A 17659-nucleotide genomic window follows, 5' to 3' on the forward strand; every position below is an offset into this window, starting at 1 on the left:
GAAAATGTGTCAGACCAAATTCCCTCAAAAAACGCTGTATGGATTCCTTGCAGTGAAGTAACTTCTGAAGTAGTTTGTTATGTAGGAGAATACTGTAGTGAAGTCAGATATGATTAAATGTAAGTTGGAGTTTTTGGAGCTTCTTACCACTTAATAGTAGCCAGTAATTCATCAACCTAATGCAAGCACAACAAGGTAAATCATCTGCCAACTTATCTATGTTTAAAATGAAAAATGTAATCTTATGCAAACAGGTAATTTAGATAACTTTTTTAGATAACTCACTGGAAAAAAAGTCTTCCAGTCTTGCTTATTAAAGGAAACACCGTTATCCCTGAAGATAGCCACAACTTCGGCTCAGGCTAATTAAGGGAGGGCCAAAATCTATATTTTCAAGTTTGAGAGTTCAAATAAGTCTCTCACTGGAACCAGTGACATCTGACAGAATAGCAATGGTCAGAGGTCATTTTTTAAAAGTTGAACAGACGTTTAATTGGAAGAAAATTAAAGAAACACAGCAAAAATAGAGAGTTTAATGGATATAATAAGGATAAGTAACCAGCAAATAAGAGCAAAAATACCACGTAACTTAATTTGGTGCGAGCACTTGGCATTAGCAAACAGCCAAAACCGCTAAAACTGTTAGGAGTGTGTCCCTCCTGTTGTGTAACTACCTTTGCTCAGCTGTGTAGAAAAGCCCTGCACCTCCCTCCACACTACCCTTTCTCCCCCTCCTTCAGATACATTTTGTCCACCTGCTTTTGCTACCCTCAGCCCACACAGAACCAGAACATTTGGGAATAAAAGACGCTATGGCACGCTGCTGCTTTTTGAAATATGTGCCATTACCATTGCAATTGTTGGAACAAATAAAAATAAAAATTAACTAAAGTAAGTAAAGGGTCAGAAAGCAACCTATGTCTCCCCCTTAAATGGCCCTGGCAGAGACTTGGCCACTGGAAAAAAGTCAACTTAGTTGCCCTCACACATACAAAAAATAAATAGCTGTTGCTGGCATGTACTTTTGGCATCCTGTTATGTGATTTTATCGATGTGAGTCACCATCAGACACAGAGGTTAAGTGGTCAGCTGTGGCTATCACGGACCATCAGCTCAGACACAAACACCAATTGCGACACATGGCAAGTCACATATTAGGCATACTTGTGCCAGACTGAGAGCTGTACACTATAAAGCGGGACTTGGAAAAATCTCAGCACCCTACAACCAACACAGACAGAAAAACCTACAGGCACATTTAGAAAAAGTTGTTTTAGAGAGGCCAAGCTGTAAAAGTATATAATCGGTGCCCTCTGCTTAGTGCTTCCAGCATCCAAGAAAGGAATTCCGTCCAAACTAAGGTGGGGGCTACAAAAAGGGTTTTGCTCAGAAAACATTCAGAGAGGCACACTCCATACCCTTGCCTCCTCTCCTCCCTGCCTCTCCAAATTCAGCAAGCAGCTTGCAGCTATTAAGGGGAGATCCTGTGGGGACCTTACGTGCAGTCCTCGCACCTTCAAATCTCCTGGGGTAGAATAATACTAGCTAGTCATCCAGAACTCCTTAATACACTGATCTCTACCAAAATAAAAGAGGAGAGCAGCATTAGCTGGGAAAGGAAGTAAAAGTAAAAGAAGAGATGAGTACTTTTTTCAAAATGCTGCTCTTCTTTCTCTCAGTTATTCAGTTTTTATATCATGATTAACCTCTTAATTGAAAAGAATAAACAGAAGAGGAGAGACAGGAAGAACAAGGAACATTTAAGAAGCTGGTAATAACACAGTGTCTCCAATGATGGGTTGTTATGAAACAGTATAAATTGCCCAATTGATGGATCTGGAAGGAATTTAAAACATTCCAGAAATAATGAATTCTGATATTGGACCCTTTAATCATTTTAGATTTGAAAAGCATGGCGTTCGTTGTTGGGAAATATAATAATGAACAGTCATGCAACTGCTGTAAAAAAGTAACTGTAGCAACTTCTACTTGGGGCTAGCAGATGTTCAGATCAGTGTCTTTCATACTTTCCATCACAAGACAAAAGACATAATTGATGCAGCTAAGGATTTTAACCTTTTGACTATAAAGTGTTCTATAAGAAATGCAACTCATGACGATGATAGGCATATGATAGATGCAAAATGTGTTGTCAGAGGACAAATGAGGCGTGTCTGTGTGTGTGCATGAGTTATGTGGTAGTATTCCTCTCACATGTTGTGTCACAACCCACTGGGAACAACAACACTGAGCAAGACTCCCACTGAGTCACCAGACCTCTCGTGAACGACCAGTGGCTTCTGTGTCTGTTCATGTGCTGTATGTTTGTGTGTGTTTGTAAGAGTGTGAGAGGGACTGGAGTGAGTAAGCATAACTGAAAAATATGTGAATGAGATTAATAGTGAATGGGCAGGAGAACGACTGAATGAGAATGTGTGTGTGAATTAAAGAAAAAGGGGGGAACAATGAGAGAGTTGGTACATGGCCGGTTTGTTGTTTAACATTGCTTTAAAATAGCTAAAACTATTGCAGTCCAATACAATAGAGTGTGGCAGGAATAAGTCTGAACACATTCTGGTACTGTGGTTTAAAAGCCAATGTGTTTAGTGAAAGCGATTTTTAGTTAAATGGACTAGTGTTTCGTTTAATGACTTTGAGTAGTCTCATTTAGTATAATAAGATCTGTGATTAACATTCTATTTGCGTTCCTGGATCCCAATGAGTTGTTGACATTTTTGTTGCTAACATGTGGCTAAATGGGACAACTAAACATCATCAGGCCAAACATGAGTCCACCTTTTGCTTAGTGGTCGTGAAGTGAGTTATGTGACTTCAATAAGTTCCTTTTTAAACTATAACAATTAAAATAGTGTAATACACAAATAAATGAAATTATTAACTGACATTTCATACATGTTTGCTGCTCTTTACCTGGAAAATACAACATATTTATATAATAGGTTATAATAACTTACAAAAATATACTGCATAAATGCTAGGACCTTAAAAAAAACGTTGACATCAAATGACCTCGACTGTGAAACAGTTTACAGTGTCTGTGTTAAGGAACAACTTAACACAGACAACTTAAGTCCTTGTGGTTGAGGGACAAACACTGATATGAGTTACAGATTGTTTTGGTCATTTATGGTGTCATTTTGTTTTGTTTTTAGGGGTTTTTCCTTTGTCCTTGGCCCTCTTCCACACATGTGATCAGTTTGGGGAAAATCTGAATCAGGTGCAAATTACCCTGTTTCTGTGATCAAAAAGGGATGGCTATGAGGATAAACTCTGACTTACACAATGAACAACTAAATTATGTTTAAGTGAATGCTAAACACCAAGTTCTAAAATGCTCATAAATACTGATTTATTTTGAAAGTGGGTGATTAAAAGAAATTAACTGACTTTCATGTTAATTTGAGTTATAACCAATTACTTTTATTTACGCAAAAAGCAACATGTGTGTGCAAGCAAGCACATTAATTAGGCACTAGGCTCAAAAATGTACAGGCAAAAGGGATTATATCAAACATCTGACTTTCCTCTGTTCCCATATCGATTTCACATATCAGCCTAATTCCAAAGTGTTTCCTTTTCGGTTCTCATCCACTTACGTTCCTCACCCCTTGCTTCTGGCAGCTGATAAATCAAATTATGATTGGTTCTTTCAGAGCAATTTTTCGTATCTTTCCAAAATAGTTTCCAGGGGACCTATTTGTGGAAAACACCAGCCAGTCTGCTTTCTTTAAATAATGCCAGGGCAAAATACTTTCAAGCTAAATTTCAACAAGCAGCCTGAACTTCCTAAAGCTTCAGTATGATCCTTACTGTAACAGCCCTCTGAATCTTTCATTAGTTGGAATTGAACTTCTCTTCACCCAATCCGTCTTTGCTGCTGTGACAGAAGTTAGTACCAAGTAGGTAATTTGATCCCCCATTTGCCTGTAGTTATTATTTTAGCAAACTGCTAACACCTGTGTTGCAGACACTACTATTGACCATTGGCATGTAGCATCCTTGGCTTGGAAATACAGCAGCAGTTAACCTGGTCCAGATTCTTCTACAAGGATTAAAGTCCAACTGAAATCACATTCAGTCATCCCTTAACGCAGTTAAATAATGTCAACATGTTTTTCAATTTATCTCAACTGTTTTTTTATGATTAAAAGGAAGAAAAACGGAACAGAAATACCCCTTTTCCTCTCAGCCACTGGGGTGGTGTTTCCATGTTTGATTGAGAGCAGCTGGCAGCCTGAGCCTGCAAATGGACGTTAGCAATGCACTTTTCCCTGCTCAATGTGTGTTTGGTTGCGCATTAGAAAGAATAAGGTGCAAGCCAAAAAATAATGACCAATAAACTGATATTTATTTTTTAAATTGAACTAAACAAAATTCATTTCAGCAGCACTAACTTATATTAGAACAATGTCTGCACTGAAATTGGGAAGTGGACCAAAATGTCAGTGTCTTTGATGAACAACATAACAAATCCTTACTCTAACAAGACCAATGGCCTGCTCACCTTTCACACAGCTCAACATCATGTTGCTGCAGTAAATTAATGGAGGCTAACCTCCCATTGGGGTCTGTCAGTAAAAGTGTGTTATGCAAGTTCTAGCTGAGCCCCCACACTGGATTGGGGCCAGAAGATGTAGAGATGAGATAGCGTCAATCAACAGCAGCGAAACCACTTCAGGAGTGAGGTCACTTCCCAGCGGTCTACTCATCGACTTTCCTGCTGCTATTGAACTTAGGATACAATATCCAACATCTGATACTGAAGTTATGAATAGGAGAAAAACATATCATCTGCACCTTTTTTCTAGCTCAAGGTGGGTTATTATGATCATAGAAGTGCAGTGCAATCAAATACATGAAGAGTAGTTGTTTGGCCTTTTAAGTGATCAAACTTCTGTACATACCTGGCTTGTCCTTAACTTACTCGCATCACAAATTAACTGTCAAATTATCGGACACATAGTAGATGTTGGAGTAATATTGTTTTTTTTGTGTATTGCATATTTTTAATATCAACTGGCCAAGAATAGCGTGTGTTCTAGTCAATACTGTGCATATTGAAAGATTTGTGATAGCTTACAGGCCATTTCGCAAAAGTGTACAATCCTGGTAGTATTGAAAGATCAATCTGGCAAGCTTTACATTTCCGTTCACCTACAATCGTGGGAGAAAACAGTCACCAGAAGTCATGTAATCTATTTTGATTGATAAAACATCAAATACTCTTTATGATATAATATAAATTATATATGGTATGGTTTAATATATTGAAATAAAAGTAATTCAATTATTGTCCAAAACTTTCAAAAGTGTGCATTTTCATTATTAAAAACAACAGAAAAAACAAAAGCTTACAATGTTGCTTTTACTGGACACTGGAAGCAAAGGTTATTTTATTAGATTTTAGTGGGTTTGTTTCTATTTTTTATTTTAATATTTGTGTGCAAATTCTGCATTTCTTTTCTTCAAATGGTCTTCTTTTTTATTTGCTTCCATGTCGTTTGAGGGTGTGACTCTAAATGAGTGCCACATTGTATTACTACAGAGGACAATTGGACACACCTCTTTTTTATTCAAGGCAGATCGAAGGAACACTTGAGACACAATTTGTTCTCTTCATATGTCAATCGAATTGCACATATTTAATTCAGAGAAATCAATTTATTTTATTAGAACTGTTTGAACCTGTGTATTTCTAAAATCCTCAATCCAGTTATGCATTGTAATGTCCTTTTTTCCCACAGAGGAAATGAAGAGGCTCTTCAGTCAGACACACTGACACAGCCAGTGAGACACATAGACTGCAATATAAATCCAGCCAGACTTACAGATGGATATGCCAGGAGTACGACTAAAGTCCCTCGCCAGATTCACAGGAACAGGCCAGGCCAGAGAAGCAGATGCTCTGCACAGAAGCTAAAATACACTTACAATGTCTGCCAGCAGACAGCTGGAAAGAGCCACTACACCTCCCTGAAATAAGTGTTACTACCATAAGGATGACCACATTTGTGTCTGCTCAGCTGAATGTGCTAAAAAATATTTCCACATTTTGGGTAATGTATTGAATCTTCCCAGGGACACAAGGACAAATACCAACATTATTCACATCAGGAAACATCATTTTACAGAAAACAAAGACTATTGATGAAGTCTAAAAACGCCCACAGACTTGGATATAGTGTCAGTAATCTATCTAACAGCAATGTAAGGTTGGACACAGCAAGAAAGGAAGAATCTGTTTAGCGCTGTTCCATGATGTGAAATACTGCAGGGTTCACCAGTATTTTCATTTGGGGTTTTTGTTCTGTACTTACCTTGTGTCAGCGGTCATTTTCCTATAAATGTCAAAGCTTGATAATTGCATCTTCCACTGGATGAATGAAACTAGAAAATGAAGACTGAGAGGGATAGGCACAGCGAAAGGTGAAGATGATCCCATGTGGGAGGTGGGATTTATGCGTAAGCTTTGTGTGACTCCAGTTGGGGAACAAACACTGACTCAGTGTCCAACAACATCTCTTTGTGTGATGGGTGAGGTATATTATGAGAATGCCACTAACCTTCTTGGTCTTGACTGTGGATTGGCAGCAGTCTCCTCCATCATAGTTACAGAAGGCTCTGTTGTTGACCGCATCACAGTAGTTATCGCCCATGAATGGCTATACCAGAGGGATCAGGAAGAGTGGTTATTAAGTGAAAATCACCAAACAATGTAAGTGCCACATTTCAACTGGTTCATAATGGTAGAAAAGGTGAATTACCAAATATGGCCTTTGTTCTTGTGGTCTTGAGCATTTTCAGGGCCTTTTAGAGGTCTCTGGATAAATTTGCTGATGAATCTCACGCACTAAATTTCCCTCATCTTTCAATGTGACTTTTTAAGCCCTTAGTGGTCCAGACCTGTAAATCAAACTGAGTAATAATACCATAAACTATTCACTTCACAAAACACTCCAATAAGGTGATTTACTGGGTTGGCCCCACCCTGTCCACTTGGGTTACCAATCAGGTTATCCAATTGGCCTAAACAAACTGAGTAGATGATATCATTCTTACACGACGTGAAGTAGAATTCTTTCACATGTTGTATTGTATAGACATGGATGGTCCAGTTTTAGAGGAAAGAGACATTTAGAACGTTACCAAGGGGTAAGAAGTAATAAATCACTCATAACATCAGATTACAGCAAGCTAATGAGTGTCAATGAGCCGCATCAGTTACTCTGATACCAGATACCCATAACTGGCTAACAAATGCCTAAGTGGAAAGATGCTAACAACCACCTGTGCGCTCTGTGCAGGAGGTTGTCCTCAGCAACTGGCCACGGAAAATACAAAAACACGATGTGGATAGGTACTGGCAGTGTGGTGAAACACTACTGCATTTTTAATTAATCCCAACAGCTGTTAGCCTGTTGTAAAAAAAGCAAGCCACTGATAAAGCCCTACCTGTAAAATGACTTATAAACACAGGTATTCTTTCAAGACAATAAATTATATGGCCAGCATTTGCCAATCTATTAGTGAATAGATGGTCCACTTGAAGTTTAATGAAACTATCTTTGGAGTGGTACTAAAAAGAAAATGTTTTTGTATAAAAGCAAACTTTTTTAACCTCTTGTTGTCACTTTTTAATTGTCCATGAGGAGTCTATTTAAAAGAAAAATGCCTGAACAGACAAGCATGTCAATGGTATTGTTCACATGCTTTAATAAATGTGTATATTTACCATCAAAGCAGAGCAAACTGTTATTTTGGCCACTATAAGCGTCTCAACTGAAATATGGCAACATATCATATCAGATAAAGTCTAATCACTCGGTAAGGTTTGAGATCAAGGAAGATGAGAGAAATAGTCTTTATGTCTAACATGATAGATGAGACTATTACCCCACAAAAACAAAGACATAAACACAAATCTTATTAAGTTTGAGTCCTTACCTCACATCCTTTGATGCAGTGGAGCAATTCTGGGTGTGGATACCATTTGAGTCTCATGGTACAGACTATATTCTGAAAGATAAGATAAAGGTTGAGTAAATAATTGAGAAATACCGCTGCTTTGAGTGGTTTCGGATGTTTTACTACCATAACTGCATTAAGGGGTATCAAAAAGACTGAGTTGTTACATATGGAAGCTTTCGATGTAAATTCCTCCTTCATTTACCATTACATTTTTCAACCTCAGGACAGGCGGAAGTTGATTCTTAAAAGATAAAACTCAAAAGTGTTTTTCCCCCAAGTGAGATATTTACGTGGAATTCTATCCTGTTCTACCAGTGTGTTCTTCATTCTTCATTGAAAAAATATTTTAGTCCTTAGGGTTTATTTGGGCCGTACTGTGCATATCATGTGCAAATGCATTCATGTAGGCATTTCCTGTAGATACATGGAAATGCATATGATCAAATGACTCTGGACAGGCATGTGTGCCTATATAGATGTAATAGTGTGTTTTATTAGGCGTAGGGGCAGAAATGAACAATAAATGGGTTTATTGGGCAGGGTTTTGCTTACAGCACAAGTATGACCCCAGACTTGGATAGTAGTGTGCATGATTAAAACTGTCATCCACCACAATGGACTGACTGACCTTAGATGGTTCATTTTTTCAGACCCCCTGTGTCCCAATATCTGCCAAAATTGTAGTTGCTGCAAACTAAGGTATTTTTCATTTCAGTCCAGTCAGCAAATCAATGCAAAAAAAGAAAGATTGGGGGTTGATGATGGAGAGAAAGAACAATATAGCATCTGAGAGCAACTGAGAGCTGCGAGTGTAACCGTTTTACTACTGCAACCTAGTACTGCATAGGAAGGTATGTGGTGTGTATGCGCGTTTTCTCTGTATTGGGGGGGTTGATGGCTAGTCCCTATACGATGGAAGATTAAGCACTTTATTTTGTCTTATAGGTGAAACTTTTTGCAACTACTGTACTTTTATTCTTATTTTTCCCTTGCAGTGTATGATGTCATCCAGAAACCCCTTTTCTTCCCCTCTCTCTCACTCTTTTCTTCCTCACTCAGCAAGGCCGTAAATCATGATAATCCATGATCGTGGCCTGGCCTCACCCCTAACTACGTATAGGATCCTCACCCCCTGAAGCCTCCCCGGGCGCTGATACCACATAAAAATAGATCCCTATCTCAGCGCCACCACAGACGAGGTCATGTCATGTAGAAAATGACTAATTCCACAGCAAGCCCGACAGGGTAATTTTGCTGATAAAGGGGGAGGAGGGTGCTGGGGGGGCAGAATTGTTAGACATAGAGGGATAGAAAGAAAGACGACAAGGAAGTGGAGGTAGGGAAGCAAGGGAGAATTCTAAGTGGGTCACACTAAGAACCAAAATACAACTAGTTTAAAGGCAATTAATCAACATCACTTATTAAGGTGGGCAATGCTCACCTCCAACTCAGCAAAGTAGAACTAGAAAGTGCACTTGGGGACATGAATCCAGTTTTATACACTGTATAAAGAATCTCAACATAGAGGGGAGTTTAGAAGTATGTTATGATGTCTACTCCAACTTATTACTACAACTGTAAGCACGTCGTGATTGATTTCTTTTTCCACCACAGCAACCTCCTGTTATTGTCTCTTAATACCCTTTTATGTCAGCGCTGTGCATTCCTTGTATCTTATAGCATATGCATCTGTTCTACTTAGCCTTTGGATATTTTGCATCGAAATGTAATACATTAAAAATTACATTTAGCCATAAGGAAAATTTCTCTCTGCTAATCATTTCAATGAATATTGGAAGAAAATGTAGCTGCGTGTATGTTGGTGTGCACATGGTTAAGCAAACAATATCAGCAAAAAATCCTCCTTTTCCAACCTCTTAGCACTCGTGGATGTCTAAAAATGATCACCCCACCACCCAAACTGTGACTTTTCCTTAGCCATCCACTGCCCCCAAAAGCCTACCTTCATGTCTCGAATTGCCACTGAGCACAAATCATATCAATTACACAAATCCATGAAAAACAGATCATTTCATGTCCACGTGGCCCAAGCCACCCCTCTCTGTAGATATCAACCACAAAAAAGCTGCTGACTCAGTGTGACTGAAACAAAAACAAAAGGAGTTGTAGGGGAAAAAAATACCGTGCAAAATACAATGTGTTCCTTTACTCTGCCATCTCTTTCCCTTCTCTGGTTACAAATCTTGATGCTAAGTTCTTTCTCTGACTCAACAGCTAAAAGGGAATTAAGTTGACAGAAACACTTAAAATAAATTGCACATCATTAACATTAATCAAGTTAAAAGGGGAGCGTGAATTAGAAAAGAGTAGGTGTAGTCTAATACTCTTTAAAATCCCAAATGACACCATAGGGGATCGGGTGGCTCTCAGTGGCACTACCATAGGGACAAGGTGTACTGTTCTGTGCAGACATGTGGACTCGAGTCACATGACTTGGACTCGAGTCAGACTCGAGTCATGATTTTAATGACTTCAGACTTGACTTGATCAAATTCGGCATGACTTACGACTCGACTTGGACTTGAATACTATTAACTCGAGACTTGACTCGGACTTTGCCTCTTTTACTTGTAATGACTTGACATGCCTCGAGTCAAAAGCTAAATTTCCTGATCATGGACATCCTTCCCTGCAATGCGAACCTGCGAAGCCCCAAAGACCGCAAAGTGAGAGAGCCGGCAGGCAAGTGCGAGCAATGCAATCATGTGGTGGATTTTGGCCTTTTTGGATTGGATCAGGGACCTAACCAGCGTGATTGGATAATCCCCGGGTTTCCCCTCATTAATATTCATGATTTCCCCGGATTTCATCTACGAAAAGATGCAATTGTGCCACGGAAGGGAAGCCTAGTCGAGAGCTGTCCGTCTGGTCTGCGTCTCTCTCTCTCTCTCTCTCTCTCTCTCTCTCTCTCTCTCTCTCTCTCTCTCTCTCTCTCTCTCACACCCTTACATTTGGAGGCACAACCAGAGAAAAATAAATGTTCCTGATGACTGTACCCGTATTTTTCTCTCAACTGTACTGATTTCTGTTGCACAGATATTGTAGTTCTGCACAGATGTTGAACACACTGTTGTCAAAGTTGACTTTACAAATGCTATTCATCTTAAGTTCATCAGACATCTTCTTATTTTCACACACACACACACACACACACACACACACACACACACACACACACACACACACACACACACACACACACACACACACACACACACACACACACACACACACACAGTACATAAATACACGAACACACACACAGTACACAAATAACTAAGATTAGGGAGGTGTACTCTGTCTCTCTCTCTGTCTGTCTGTCTCTCAAGCGCCTACCCCCAGCACCTTTCATTGTGTGTAGTCATGCTGCTTAATTGTTATGCAGATTAAACATTGTTTTATTGAAATATTAGGTTTCTTTGTGATTTAAGCAAAATGTTGACCTACTGTAACTGGCATCCACTGAAGCATCAATGCCAGTTACATGCATCCACACAGTCCATGCCTCATTAGTCAAGGCGCTTTACCAACTTTAGGATGACAGTGGTGCCTTCCGTGCTCATACATTTCTAACCCACCATTCACACACAATACTTTGAAGGTCTTTGGGCGCATGGGTATATACAGATATATAAAATATATGCATAGTTTAATCTGTATGTATAAAAAAATACTGAAGATTAGGTTGATATGTTGAAATTGTGTGATCGTTAGTCTGATAATGGCATTATTAAGTGAAGAGTACATGATGACTTGTTCAGGACTCGAAGAAGCTTGGGACTTGGACTTGGACTCGACTTGGCTTTGGTGTTACTTGGACTTGGACTCGACTTGCCCTTCTCTGTCTTTACTTGGGACTTGACTTGGACTTGACTGCTGAGACTTGGGACTTACTTGGGACTTGCCAAACAGTGACTTGGTCCCACCTCTGGTTCTGTGTTTAAAGACCTTTGCCCAAAATAACCCCTAACTCCTGTATTTTGCTATATGACAGTTTAAGCAAACAGTCATAATCAGTAACAGTCTGTAGCTGTAAGGTATATCTAAATCAAATGAAGTCATTAACCAGTGAGCGACGTAGGTTCATTTATGAAAATTGGAGTGATTTAAGATGACAGGGCTCTTGAAACGGTATTGCAGATTCTTCACAGTGGTAGTGTTACTACAGTGTTTTGTGCAAACTTTAATGGAGGGACAATACCTAAAAAAGCTGCAAAGCATCTTCGGGAATTAAGGACACAGTTGAAATTTCACATTGAGTGCGACAGCCTCTTTCCACAGAAAAGATTAAAAATAGAACACAAATGTTTGAAGGGTTGCCATGCTGGCATTTTGTATTGTTGGTAATAGACCCAGGATGTAGACACTATATGTGAAATTCCTTACATGAGAGTTGTGGATCGCAGAACTTTGTGAAGTGCGTCTGTCAGAGCTGTGAGGTGGACACAAACTATCGTACAAACTTACCTTGACTTTGTGCGGGTTCCTCCAGTGCTCTTTAAGTACACTCTCTACTGTCATGTTGCTAGGGAGGATCACCACGTCGTTGCTACTCTCTCTGCACGTCAGCTCACAATCCTCACCTGTGTGTGTTTGAGCAAGAGTGAAACAGACACTCAAAAACCAATAAAAGTATTCACAAAACACCCACCAGTTTCCAATGACTATGATATTGTGTGATATTCAAAGTGCTTGATCAGATTACAACGGTTTTAAATGTTGTTGACTCTCATTTAGAAGAAATTAAAATAATCATAATCAGTCAAAATAAATTCAAAGGAATCAGTGATGTGACCAATGGAAATTGTAAATTAGTAAAAGAACAATGAAAGATGACATCAGCAGTAAAAAAACTGAATTCTTATGATACAGTTCATTTGTGTATACTGACCTATGCCGTGTCCTCGCTTGCATGAGTACTGTAGGCTGTGATGGAGGTTTTGAGGTAAAGTACACTGGCCTGTGCTGTGTGGGCACAGGCGGAATGACCCCGTCCAGTTTCCATCCTTCCTACAGCGGATCACGTTGAATGCAGCGCCCTGAAAACAACACATATATTGACAGGCAAACAATTATACAATCACAATGACACACAAACACAAGCAGCCCAAGGACATTGAGATGGCATCCCGTTGCAAAGGGGGAAATGTAATCCAATTTTTATCATGCATCCAACCCACAACGCCTTAGAGGCAGAACAGATTAAAAGGTGTATACATTTCAAAAGTCTTTGACATCAAGACTATTTTACAAATCAATAGCAATCTAATTAGCATGGCATCAAATTGAGTAGGGCTAAGGGATTAAATCAGTCAGGCAGAGACGAGCGTTTAGTCATTGAGGGCAGCGTAAGAAGTATCGGATAAAAGACAGCGAGGACAGTGACTGCATTTGAGAAAGGAATATCCTCGTTAACTCATTAATTCTGCATCTTATCCTCAGCTACCATGACTATATTATGCATTTGTGGTATAAGCTATTTTATTATGATTATATATTCTTAAACCATTATGCCACATTGAGCCCTAAAACTGATCAACAGTGAGGATGCAAAGACGGGAAGAAAAAGAGAGAAAGTCTACTTTTTATACACATGACAAAAAGAAGACATACAAAAAGGTAAAGCAAGAATAGAAAGAGAGGAAAGAGATGGACAGACCTGCTTGCATGGAGCGTGCAGCAGCCTCACCGTATGGGCAGAGCCTCCTGTGGCGGCGATAGCAGCATTACCGGCTGGATCAGAGCAGTTGAGTTTGCAAACGCTGTCAAAGCGGAAACCATCAGTACAGTGATAGGAGCCGTGGAAGATGGGAGGTGGGGGATCACAAGTCACTGGCTCGCATGCCCCCTCTAGCCAGCTGCCATCCTCTGTGCACTGCCTCTTAAACGCGCGCCTGTAAAGAGGTGATTAACATTTAAAATTGTGGGTTTGGTGTTATTGAGGTTTTTATATAAATATAGGTTAAAAAAAAGTAAAAAGTATTTAGACGAACAGAGGTTATTTTTTCTTTACCTCTTAGGTTTGTTGGTGACATGGTAACCTGGCTTGCACTTGTACTTGCAGAGCGATCCCACTTTGAGGCCTGTCTCATTGCAGCGCTTGGTTTGCAGCACAGCGTTGGGTACAGGCGGAGGGGCTGGGCAGCGAAGCTCACAAAGAGCCTCTGGGAAGGACCAGAGACCGTCTTCCAGGCAGGTAAGGGTGTTGTTTGTACCTGAGGAGAAAGGGGTAGAGGAAATGAGAAAAAAATTTAAGTTGATTTATAAATTGGAATCAAAGTAGGATAAAGAAAAACTGAAACTGATGGACAAATAAGAGACTGAAATGAAAGTTAATAAAAATCAAAAAACTGTAACCCTCAGTTAAGAAAGTATGGAGTTTGGTCAAATTGTTCATAAAGATGCAAAAATAAATGTGCATCAAGGAACATTCATGAAAATATAGGACTAATCAGGGTCATAGGGCATTACAATTGTAAAAGTTAGTTATTTAATAATTATTAATAAAAAGTGAACCTTTCAATCTAATATCATGGACTCCAAAGATATCAATCCGAACATAAATGTCCTTTCTCTGCATGGATGTGTGCTTGCTCCTCTATGCATCTCACCTACGAGCTGAGCAGGTTCTCGACACTGAAAGGTGATCTTCTTGCCATAGGTGGTGCCCTCGGGGAACTTGAAATGGGCAGGATGGACATGGTATTTGTCTGGCATACCACAGTCCACAGGCTCACATGAGACCTGTTTGTTCCACTTCCCATTTGCACACGTAATAGTCACTGTAGAGTCCGACTGGAAAATAAGACGTGATATCAAATGAGTGTCAGACATGTGTAGGCAAAGTCGGTTATATGCATGAGAGTGCTTTGACACAATACTGTTCTGTGCATTGACATATTGATATCCCACACAGATGCTTTCATTGTTTACCTGAAAAAAAAAGGACTATAGCAATTCAGCACTAACTCCATCAAGTTTCCAATCAGTGTAACTAACAACGCTTGATCAGGCTTAGTTTACAGTATTTCAGTAAGCCTCACAGGCTATCCAGCAGCTCAAGTAACTGCTGATAGCATTTGTAAGGTCAAGTCATGTAACTAAGACATGTGATATCCAACAACTGCACAATCAGCCTTAACACAAAACAGATTGACAACAGAGTGGAGAAAAGGGATCTTCCACAGCTGGAATTCCAACCTCTGCAGAAGTATCATCTTTATGAGTTCCTGTGTAATCATGATTCTAAGAAAGTTATATTCACTGAAAGGCATTTTTGACATGTGATTCGTATACCATAGACAAATGATATGCAAGTAATGCCATGCAATGAAACAAATAGAATGGAAAAAACTAAGTAAGGCCCATCATTGCAGACATAATGTTGCTAAGAAGGCAGTTTTCTCTAAAGTTAGCTAATGTAAATAATGGCTTGGTAACTGCATGACTTAGTGATTGAAAGAAGTCCATTATAAGGTTGATTGTTGACATCAAAATACAACTTTTCCAATGCTATTTGGGATGTGGAGGATAACTGCAGAATACTGAGGAAATCCACAGAAAATTGGTGAATAGAACATAACAAGAATTGCAACCAGAATTTTTCCAAAACATTACATTTCAAAATGACAATCTCTTCTATCTGACCTTTTCTGACCAGAAAGATTTCCTGAACGTAGGTCTATTTCTCTTTAAAAAATAGCTCTAATTCCTGTAAATGATTTGGCTTGTGGAATATTTGCAGAGATGAGACCATAATGGGGAGCCACTGCATTATCCAAACCTCAGCTGTTTTCATCCTCTGCCATTGAATAACACCATGTAATGCAAGAGGAATGCTTAAATTGATATCAGTGCCAAGAAACCTCACAACAAAGCTGTAAGAGTTCAATCATTTTGACTTTCCCTCTTAGAAAAAAAATAGGGAAACCCGTGTTTTCACCATGAATTAAAGTCTAGCCCAGTTATGGCTTACCTTGATTATCCACATTGTTTTAAAGAGTGTCCAAACGTTAAGGCCACACAAGCTGGACTTAATTAATATGACATATCTATTGCTTGATTACTTTCTTTCTCTTTCCATATATTTCTATCTTTCATCTTGATTCCATTTTATGATACTGCATAACAGTATCAAGAGTATCAAGTTCCCTTAAAGTAAATATGCTCCTTTCATATCTGGATATCCAACAAAAGTAACATATGCATCGCATGCGAGTGCCTGGTGAAAAATAACTGGGTGTAGAGTTGAATGAGTCAATCGTGATGGGAGGTTGTGAACACAGTTTGCATGGAAGAAATGTGGAAGGATCCATTTAGTGTTAATGTGCTGACTGTAAATATGTGTGCAAATGGAATGTTACGTGAGTTTGTGAAATGGGTGTATGCCTGTGTTCAGTTACAAGTTTTGCCCAACATGTGTGTGTAAAAGTGTGTTAAAGGAATGCTCACAGAGACACGGATACACACGCACAGGAACACATCTACATTTACATACATCTGCAATGAGTTGTTTTCACATTTAATCAAGCATGTATTCCCAAGTGCTTAAATGGTATAAATGGTTGTATTCCTGTGTGTGTACTGTGTGTGTAGACGTGTGGGAATTTTCCTTCCTGTAAAATAATTTACAGCTGACTATTTCTCTTACAGAGGCAATTTAACAACCTTTGGCTACTATGCCTAATTCAAGCCAGACAGATTAACAGACAAATGAACCGACAGACTGTCAGGCTCTTCCTTTAAGTAAGGTTATTGCTTCAGCTTCAATGGCATACTAACACATTAGCATGTAGAAAAAGTAAAGCAATAACACAGAGTTGAACATTGTTAAGTAGATTTATTACATCAGTGCTCCTTAGGTGATTAAGGATAATTTATTATTGTATAGTCCTCATGGAAAAGCCCTTGTGAGTGCTGGAGGAAAATAAAATGTAGCTTTACTTAGAAGAAGGGATGTTTTATTTGCCTGTCGCCTGAAAAAATTTGAAAAAGAATGTGTTGAAAACAGTCAAGTGCGGTTTGGTGATACCAAGAACGGAACAGTACTCAAAAGCAGACATGCTTCTAAGTATATACGATTCTTGTAGGGTTAGTTTAAAAAAAGAAATGTTGATAACCACGTCAGCCTACACCGAGTGGACTTGTGTTTTAAAACACCATAATGAAGCTTAGTTTATTAGTGGATGAACTAATTGAGTAAAACAAATGTACACTTTACTAGAATTTTAAAGAGTCCAACTATTTCAACATATGCCCCTTTTCCACCAAAACGGATCGGTTCAAGATCCGATCTTTTGCTTTTCTGGCGCTTTTCTGGTTCTAGCCTGTAGCACCCCTTGTGTTTCCACCGCTCAGAGGCCGAGTGGAGCTCAAGTGGAGCTGCGTCATCGCTTGGGTCATGATGTAATCGTTTACGTCCCCTCTTATGGCTTCATATGATGCATCAGTCATAAGTGAATGTGTTTCAGTCTGAATTGACGCTGTTTGGCATCACAACGCTGTTATGAAAGTTTCTCTGGCATTATACAGGTGATATTAGCATAGCAAGCGAGGCTACTCTGACTATCTTGCCTTCTACAGGCATATTTTACTGGCATAGTTTTCGTTATGATTTTACTTCTGATGGCAACCTGTGTAGCCCATGTAT

At 39.2% G+C, this 17659-nt stretch overlaps 1 protein-coding gene across 2 annotated transcripts in view; it reads right to left on the reverse strand.

Annotated features, from left to right (window-relative positions):
* pappaa (pregnancy-associated plasma protein A, pappalysin 1a) overlaps nucleotides 1-17659 on the reverse strand; it is an 80551-nt gene that overhangs the window by 9419 nt on the left and 53473 nt on the right. Inside the window, exons 15-21 of one of the 2 annotated variants that reach the window (XM_063890012.1) lie at nucleotides 14622-14805; nucleotides 14024-14225; nucleotides 13700-13904; nucleotides 12902-13049; nucleotides 12478-12593; nucleotides 7966-8037; nucleotides 6585-6683 (exon numbers count right to left, since the gene is read on the reverse strand). In XM_063890012.1, coding sequence (XP_063746082.1) covers nucleotides 6585-6683; nucleotides 7966-8037; nucleotides 12478-12593; nucleotides 12902-13049; nucleotides 13700-13904; nucleotides 14024-14225; nucleotides 14622-14805 — 1026 coding nt within the window. Of the gene's footprint in view, nucleotides 1-6584; nucleotides 6684-7965; nucleotides 8038-12477; nucleotides 12594-12901; nucleotides 13050-13669; nucleotides 13905-14023; nucleotides 14226-14621; nucleotides 14806-17659 lie in introns of both variants that reach the window. The other variant, XM_063890011.1, reaches the window with a different exon arrangement.

Source organism: Eleginops maclovinus, chromosome 8, assembly GCF_036324505.1.
Source record: "Eleginops maclovinus isolate JMC-PN-2008 ecotype Puerto Natales chromosome 8, JC_Emac_rtc_rv5, whole genome shotgun sequence".
NCBI classification, from domain to species: domain Eukaryota; kingdom Metazoa; phylum Chordata; class Actinopteri; order Perciformes; family Eleginopidae; genus Eleginops; species Eleginops maclovinus.